The sequence below is a fragment of the Sprattus sprattus genome (assembly GCF_963457725.1).
Source record: "Sprattus sprattus genome assembly, chromosome: 19".
NCBI lineage: Eukaryota > Metazoa > Chordata > Actinopteri > Clupeiformes > Clupeidae > Sprattus > Sprattus sprattus.
This window is the reverse complement of record NC_137917.1, coordinates 12,503,423-12,512,567: the sequence shown is the minus strand read 5'-3', so window position 1 is coordinate 12,512,567 and position 9,145 is coordinate 12,503,423. Positions and strand designations below refer to the sequence as shown.

Sequence of the window (9,145 nt, the reverse complement as noted above, 5' to 3'; positions counted from 1 at the left end):
AGGAGAGAGGAATGGAGGGGGAGAGGGAGGGGGAGGGGACGAAGGGAAACTGAGGGAGCGATGGAAAGTGAAAGTGATAGCCACATTAATTGAGTGGGTGTGTTGACTTAATTAGCTATTAAGTATGACATCCTCTCCCTAACTGAGGTGTGTGCGTATGTGTGTGTTTGGGGCAAAGCAAAGACGTGCCAACATATGGTCAACACCTAAACACAGAATCACTGCCTAACGTTTGCACTGAAAACAGACCTCATCAACGATAGAGAAGACATAGAAGATGTACTGTACTATGAAACTAAAACCTGTATGGCTTCAGGCTTTTCAAGAACATCTAACCACTTGTAATAATTTATAATGTTGATGAAGAAATCATACATGGATAATAACGATTAGTAGGCACCTTATAAATGCAAGCTATCGTTTCCCCCTTGTGTATTCGTGACATCTGATAATAACAGTTCTTACAAACTCTAGGGAAATACCTAAGGTAAATCATATTATTTGTTTGTTTCGTTAGCAGCATAGTCCCTGGTAGCAGGGTGAGATGATGGAGTTAACTGTGCCAACACACTCTGATCTACACATTGCCATTTTTGTTCCAAATGACCCAGAGAATTTACATGAGTGAATACACACACACACACACAAACACACACATACATAAAGTACACACACACATGCACATCAGAAGGCTTGAATTAAACCAGACACCATCTATGTGATACTACCAAGGTCTTATCATCATACTCCTGAGGTCTCCTGCCAAGACTATTGAAGGACTCTCTTTCTGCTATACCCTAAGATGGAGTCGTGAGAGCGAGACTGGTTTGTGTCAGAGTGGAGATCGTTCTGAGGATCGTTCTCTTTATGCCATTTCAAGCTCTGTCCTCAGCTCCAATAAAGGAATCAATTGATGCTTGAACATAAAAGAGCAGCCAAGCACATTTGCACACGCACAGACAGACACACACACAGACCAGCACACACGCACATACGTGAGCTTCCTGAGCATAGACACACACATAAAACCCGACATCATAGGATCGCCAGCTGCCCAAAACTCTGCCACATTAACAGCTAAACCCAGCTGTCATTGAGAAGCAAAAGCATGTACCCTCCACACACACACACACACACAAATACAAATGCATACTGACACACAGCAAGCACACACACACAGCCTGTGTCCCAGTGGCAGTAATTACTGTGCATAAGAGCTTGTGATAGAAAAAGATACTCTGCGCTGGTATTTAGTGCGATGACAGACAAGCATGCACTCTGGGCTGACTTAAACACCAGCCACTGCCATTCACAATCATACACCTATATAACCAAAGCCACTGCCATTCATAGTCATACTCCTACGTAACAACCTCAGCCACTGCCATTCCCAGTCATACACTTACATAACTACCTCAGCCAATGCCATTCACAGTCATACTTATACACCTATGTAACAACCTCAGCCACTGCCATTCACACTCATTGCACCTACATAACAACCTCAGCCACTGCCATTCACAGTCATACACCGACATAACAACCTCAGCCACAGCCATTCACAGTCATTCTCATACTCCTACATAACAACCTCAGCCACAGCCATTCACAGTCATACACCTACATAACAACCTCAGCCACTGACAGTCATACCCCGACATAACCACCTTAGCCACTGCCATTCACAGTCATACACCGACATAACAACCTCAGCCACAGCCATTCACAGTCATTCTCATACTCCTACATAACAACCTCAGCCACTGCCATTCACAGTCATACACCTACATAACAACCTCAGCCACTGACAGTCATACCCCGACATAACCACCTTAGCCACTGCCATTCACAGTCATACACCTACATAACAACCTCAGAATCTCAATCAGATTAATCAGCCAAGTACGTTAAAACACGCATAAGGAATTTGGTTCCAGCAGTTAGTGACTCAAGCAATATAGACAATATGCAGACAATGAACATATTATTGACAGACAATACCAACACACAAACAATACACAGATTATATAAAAGACAAAAAATATACATAAAGTGCAAGAGTGTGTGGTTGTGCATCTTCTACAGTGAGGTGGGCTGTTTCTGTACATGGCAAGTGACTTGAGTTCAGGAGAGATTGCAAAAGCTTGCCGGGGTTCATGCTTTTCACGCTGTCTGTCACTTACCTCATCAAAGCCACTGTCCTCTTTCTTGAAGGCTTAAAAGGGAAAGAAAGAGATAAAATCATTCTGTTATATTAGCAGTGCTTGAATACTAAGTAAATGGATGTGTTTGTGTGCATGTGTGCGCGTATGTGTGTGTGTGACACTGAAATCTCAAAAGATGTCAAGAAAATCTTGCACTTCACATTTAAAAAATACGGTGATCACTCTCACAAAGAAATACAGTAATCACACACATCAACAGCAACAAAAAAGTCACAACAACTGCCATCACCTTCAGCTGAATTCATTTTAGGCAGTAAGTAATGTACATACGTATAGTCAGTAAGTAATGTATATATAGTCATTGAGATAAGCTCATGAACAGTGCTACAATAATAAGGAGAAAGACTCACTCTCACTCAGGGGCGGAGTGGCCATCGGGAGGACCGGGATTTTTCCCGGTGGGCCGGTCGGCCAATGAACTTGCGTGAAGCAGCCTGCAGGCCGGCCTTCGCAAACGTGTTAAATTCATGAGCGGCCCATTCAGTCAGTATGTACGTGAAGTCTTGGTTGCGTGAAAAGCTCCAAGTTCTCCGAGAGTTGCAGGAGAGAGCGGTCCAACCAATATTTATACCACTTTTTGTCTCTCTATATCTCACTCATGGTGGGTGTTAAACTCACTCATTAATCCAGCCTATTGTTTTTGTTTAGCCTCCTATATTGATGTAATTCTTTTTATTCAGACGCTACATTACTTTCATGACCACAAATATAAATTGGCCAGCGATTTAATTCGTTTTTTTTGCTCATAAATTAACGTACAATGGTCGCAAAGCCTCATGGGAAATGCGTATCGTTCTGCCTTTATCAATTGAACGTAGGGAGATAAATTAGCGGCTATCAGGGAGAGAGAGCAGGTGAAGTGGACCTGATGGAGGGACATACGAGAAAGGAGAAAGGAGGTGCCGAAAAGGGCAGACTGAAAAAGAGCCGGATGCTGGAGGAAAGTGCATTAAAATGTACAAGAATTACGGATTTATTCAACCAGCCCTCAACTAGATGCGAGTGAGTTGACAGGACACATTGTTGCGAATTAGCATAACATTTGAGCCAATACTGGACGCGATTTGTTCCGTATTTCCATAAATGTACATACAAATACACATGACTGTCACCCACACATCACATCAACACTAAATATAACAAAAATTGTTTGTGAAGTTGATATATGGGAGGTGGAGGGGATGGGTTGGGGCAGTTTTGGGCACTTTGTGGGCCGGTGGTGGGCCAGTGCAGTCAGAATAGTCCCGGTGGATTTTTGTGTCCCACTCCGCCCCTGCTCTCACTGCCTTCTCATGGCCTTCCTCTACTACAGAATAATGACAGGAAGTCGTGATCATGACTTTTGGTAATTACGGCAGTATGCTCCTTGCATGTTGTAAACAAATGGTACTCTCCTGTTTCTGTCCACTCATTGACAACACACAGGTACCTTGGCATTTTGACTATTTAGAAAAACAAGTGTGGCACTAAGACACTAATTGGAATATTGTCATGAAATTTGAATAGAGGGACTGTCTGCCTTGACTGACTGCAGGGCTCTGCAATAAATTATACACTCCATCTTGCTATTTTCAAAATGACTTATTCATGTCTTTGCTTTTGTTTTCAACCAACAACTGCCACAATCAGCGGACAATAAACTGCCACTCCCGCTTTGGAGAACCGCCACACACAATGTTGAGTTATTGAGGATTTAAATTCCACCACACAATATACGGAAATAAATCAGGGCCAGGGTAGATGGTTACGACTTAATTACACGGGCATTCAATATCTCATTTATGCAGCATACACAGCAGTGGATCGCACCTGTCTTGCGGTGGGTAACAGGTTTCGCTACCAGAATAAATGCGGGTCAGACGAAAATGTGTTGATGAATACAAAAATGAAATAAATCTTTCAAGAATAGTAATCAAACAAATGAAGCGCCGCAAAATGCAGCACAAATCTGTGCAACACATTTTTTTGATGAGCGGAGGTAAACACACACACACACACACACACACACACAGGTCTGCTTTCGGCATTCCCCCTAGGAACGCGCTGTGGAAGTGACATCAAACAGCTCACTTTAAAGCACAAGGCAATAGGCCATCTTGGGCATCCGTCACGCTCTACGCAAATAAAAAATAAAAAAAAAACATCTAAATGTGAGAGAGAAGAAATTGAAGTTTCCAAAGCAAGCAAGACATCTGAGAACCTCAAGTCTATATTTCTCGCGGTCTTTTATATTCTCTGAGCACATGAGAACATCCGCAATCCCTGCGCATTTGAATTTGCATTTAGAGGCTTTGGGGATGAAAGCGGCTTCCTTGAAGCAAAGCACAGCCATGACATTATTGTAAACCAGAGAGAAGTCACAGAAAAGGCCGAATACACATTTCAATTCATCCCAATGCCACTCTGGGACACTGCTGTCAGGCAGCGAGAGATGTATGGGTCGAGATGGACGGATAGTCAGAAAAGTGCTTGAGATATTAAGGGATACACCTAGTGATTGACAGGTTGTGTGTTACAGGAGGCAGTGATTGTCATCTGGAGTGATAGGGTGCTCTACTGAATTGCTTTTCACACAATTGACTAGGCCTACATGTAACCTTGGTGGGTTATCTGTATTGATTAGCATAGGACACGGGGATGGTAACCACCGTTGGCAATATTACGCACGGGCACAAGTCCAGATATACGTCGCGTATCTGGACGTGGCAAACAGGGCAATATTTTGCGCTTTTTGTGTAGCCTATGTAAATGAATAGCCGTGGTTACCTCAGTTTGCCTGGTTCGTGCACCGAAGCGGCGAGTTTTACAATAAAAGTGGGCTATTGTTTCGAAATGGAAAGCGATGTAGAAGGATGGCTATATCCTGCAACTCAACTTCTCCAAACTATGACAGTGCTCTTTGTTAAATTGCCCGTGCAGGACAGTGAGGAATGTGTGTGTGGACAGCCCTCATGCGGATAACGGTAATCTGCAGCAACCGGTGTAGAAAAAAATGTCCCATCAGAAGACAATTGATTTCTTCATGACAGACCATCGATCGATCGTTGGTTACTTGCGTACATCTCTCTTCAAATCGCTGGGCATTTGACAGTGGGTGAAAATCGCCGACACAGCCGTATCACCAGTAGGCTAACATCACTTCTTAATGACATACATAGAATAACTTCGCTCTGTAGATAATGTAGTCTGCAACAGATTAAGAAATAGGCGCCTTGTATTCTTGCAGTGGCAGCGGTTGAGGTTAGGACTCGCAAACGGCAAGTGAATTAAAACAGTACGGATAAAGCACTATAGCAACTTTAAGGTATATTAGGCCCCCAAAACAAATATCGTGTTATTTAATAAAGAAACATAAGCCTATATTGTTTCATACTTGCATAATGTGTCTGTCAAGCAACGTTTACTTACATTTGTAACGGATTGTAGTTTAAAATGCAGACACAGATAAGGCTGATGCTTGAAATCGGCTACACCTTCATTTCTAACATTTCATTAGCTTAAGGTAGGCTATTTCACAACGTGTTGCAACACCACTGTGTCTCCGATTAGTGTGGATATACTGCAGTTGCGAAGATATCCTAAAGTTGTGTGAGAGTCAGCATCTTTTCGTTGAAAGTGCATACAGACAGTCTACTTACCAATCCGACTGAAACTCTCTGACAAAGTTCTTCGCAACTTCTTCATTTTGCCAATTTTCTCGACAGGCTGCGAAGCTGGCATTAAGTCACACATTTCGAACCGTTTTGAGCAGTTGAGCGTATCAGTTATAACTAATGAGGGAGTTCAAGCAAGGTTTTTTTCCTGCGCTGTTCTGTCAAACGCATGAAACGTTCTCTTCTCCTTTCTTTCTCTCTCTCTCTCCAAACGCTGTTGTAGTATTCAGTGATGCATTCGCGGTATATTTGCTGAGCTGCGAATCGTACCGGGCTTCATATCCAAAATGAAAATGTCCTTCTGTTGTAATAAAGCCCAAAAAAACTCCAGAAATGTGTTTATAATTTGATTCGAGGTCGCTGCGTCCGCCCTCCGTGAACTGAAAGATTTTGCCCCTTCTTTCCTCAGCTCCCTCGAAGTCTGGATGTCATTTTTGGGATTCTCTTTGGTCTAGGGAGGGGAGGAAAACACGCTCTGTCTAAACTCCGCCTACACATCACATGTATTGGCCAAGGATAAATGTAACAAAAACAGATTGGCTCTATCAGCTGTCGATTATTTCATTGACCGGCAAGCATCACTGAAGGATGCACTCATGCAAAGGATTTCGAAATTCGGGTTGAGGAGGGCACAGGACAGATACACATCTTGTTTGGTCAAGAATCATATAATGGTGAATGTAAAAATTGTATCTGGACAGCCACGCGACTGGCAGACGTTAGGGAAGTCGGTAAGACATTTTTAGGATGTGGTATGGACTAGGCTATTCACGAAGTGATTCTGATTTAATAACAAAGACAAGTTGTTGTAAATATGCTTATACTTTTCTGACATCAGAATATTTTAAACGCAAACATCTATTGACAACAGGATGAACCATTTTTATCTATTGACCGTCTATGACGGCCAGAAAAAATTTAACTCCAAAAATACTTGATCAGCCTTTCCAGATTCAAAATGGTTAATTGTTATTTAAAACAGACAGGATCTAATGCATAGGATCCAACACATGACAAAAATTCCTTAAAATGAATAGACCTCTTTGTGTCCCAACATAAAATACATGGATGTGGGTGACATAACTCTAATCTGTGTCCATTGTAGGCTACACATTCCAAAGTTTTGTCTGTGCAGTGCAACCAGGAACTATACCAAACATTCGACTCTATCCTAGGAGTGTTTCAAAGCCACCATCGACAGACAGTGAATGCGCACAGCAGGCCTTTGCGCGTAGCCCCTGTTTCACAATCTGGCCTATAGTATGGCACCTGTCAGACTTCTCTCCTGTGTGAACAGTCTGAGCGCAGTCGACTAGGCTTACTCATCATCATGACTCGACTTGACTCGCCCTTACTTGCCAGTTTTTCCCCCTACATCAGAATATGCTTATGCTGACCAAAGAAACCTCATCTGCATTGCAAATTGCCATCGGTGGACGGATCTGCTACGGTTTTGCCAAAGCAGAGGGTAGATTAGCATGTGGGGCCATGCTGGGCAGCTCGAGTGGTTGATGCGCACATCTGCAACTGCATACATGCGCGGGTCAAACTTCAGAGTCCTACTGCACCTTCCAGCGGAATACAAAATATCAAACGGCTACGGATAGTAGGCTAAATAAGTAGGCGCATACATTATTTTTAAAGTATCGTTACCAACGGAATACATGAGCAAGGCTACTGGAGTGAATAACAATTACTTAATGGCTCATTATATTATATTAAATCAAAGGCTATGTATAAGCTTATTGCACATTTTGAAGACTAATACTAGAGTGCATTCTACAATATTGTAACATAGGGGTTATTAAAAGTTCTGCATTCTCTAGGTAAGAGGCTGTAAGTGACTCCTAACATGTTGTGTAGTTAAGAGATGTAAATATGGATGTGTAAATGTTCCAAGTGAGAATGTTGCCGTGTCTCCCTTTTGTATCCAGCATAAGAGTGTATGACTCAATTTGTCTCTGTGTTAGCTTGCCTGTGTTTGTGTGTGTGTGTGTGTGTGTGTGTGTGTGTGTGTGTGTGTGTGTGTGTGTGTGTGTGTGTGTGTGTGTGTGTGTGTGTGTGTGTGAGTGTTTGTGTGTGTCCATATCTGTCACATGCCTCCTGTTTCTCCTTTAATCTACCTGTATGCCTTTTCAAGATTAAATTCACCTGCCCTCCATTCGGATAAAAACAAATGATAGTATAATAATAAATTAAAGTCTCATTGATTAACTGGAAAAGGGCAGAGTGCAGCTGTAATCTTAAATGCCAAGACACTTGATGAGGCTAAGCCTGTATCTCCACCCTGGGGATGGTGGGAAGGAGCAGCTGATGGAGCCGGTCACTCCCCAGAATGGCAAGAAAGCAGCAGTTCACTGTCTCTGTCAGGACCCGGGAATGAGAATGTAGCCTGCCAGGAACTGGGTGCATTGTCATGCCCCACCGATGTTTGGGACTGGGTGCACCAGTGTGGCGGATGGGGGAGGCAGCGATCCTCTCCCTGGTCCAAGGCTTGGTTTGTGGTGTGCCATCGACCTCCGTGGGCTGCAGCCCAGCACTGGATCCTTAGACCAAGGCCCTCTACTCTCAGTGGCCCTGCCTCACCAGCCAGGATGGGCTCCTCCATCCATGCTGGCAGACTCCTGTGGGGCATCGAGACGTCCTGCAGCTCCTGGTGCCTCGTGGACTGTGCTCCAGAGCCCTCCAGCTGGTCCACGGCTCAGTCAGGTTGGCCCATTTTGGAATCACTAATCGGCTCAGGTCCTGCTTCTACTGGCTGGGGTGTCCCCATGGCGTGGAGCTGTACGTCCACAGTGGTGACTCCTGACTCTGACTACACCATTGCATCCCCAGGGTGGCAGTCTAGTGGACTCTTAACCGCACTTTGGCTTTCCAGCTTGTCATCTTGACGAGCCGTCGGCAGCGGGACTGGGACTTGTTTCTGCCAGGCAAGCTCTTACTGACGCTGGGCCTATACATGTGAGTTATGACACCCACTGCATTGGAGATGACTTCACCCCAGGTGTACACGTATGGGTTTTCAGTCCAGAGCATAAAATGAAGGTTTCTTCTAAGGTGAAGGTGCCAATGGGTCGGTCCATGTTCTGTTATCAAGGATGGTGTGTATAGGGTGTGGCTGGTCAGATGGAACAGGCCGGTGGTTCACTGAGACCAACTTGCACCCTATTAGCCCTTGGCTCATCCAGACAGAGACTCCCTTTTGTGCCCCGTGCTGGCGTGAGTTACTTATCAATTCGTCCGTGTGTTATGCCTGTGTGTGTGTGA

The 9,145-nt window shown here is 44.0% G+C and overlaps 1 protein-coding gene across 1 annotated transcript in view; it reads right to left on the bottom strand.

Moving 5' to 3' along the window:
• The window catches only part of cdk14 (cyclin dependent kinase 14), a 147,132-nt gene extending 141,148 nt beyond the window's left edge, over positions 1-5,984 (bottom strand). The window contains exons 1-2 of the mRNA XM_080858587.1: positions 5,864-5,984; positions 2,184-2,215 (exon numbers count right to left, since the gene is read on the bottom strand). Of these exons, the coding sequence (XP_080714713.1) occupies positions 2,184-2,215; positions 5,864-5,957 (126 nt within the window). The 5' untranslated portion in view covers positions 5,958-5,984. The remainder of the gene's footprint in view (positions 1-2,183; positions 2,216-5,863) is intronic.
• Positions 5,985-9,145: the final 3,161 nt, after the last annotated feature.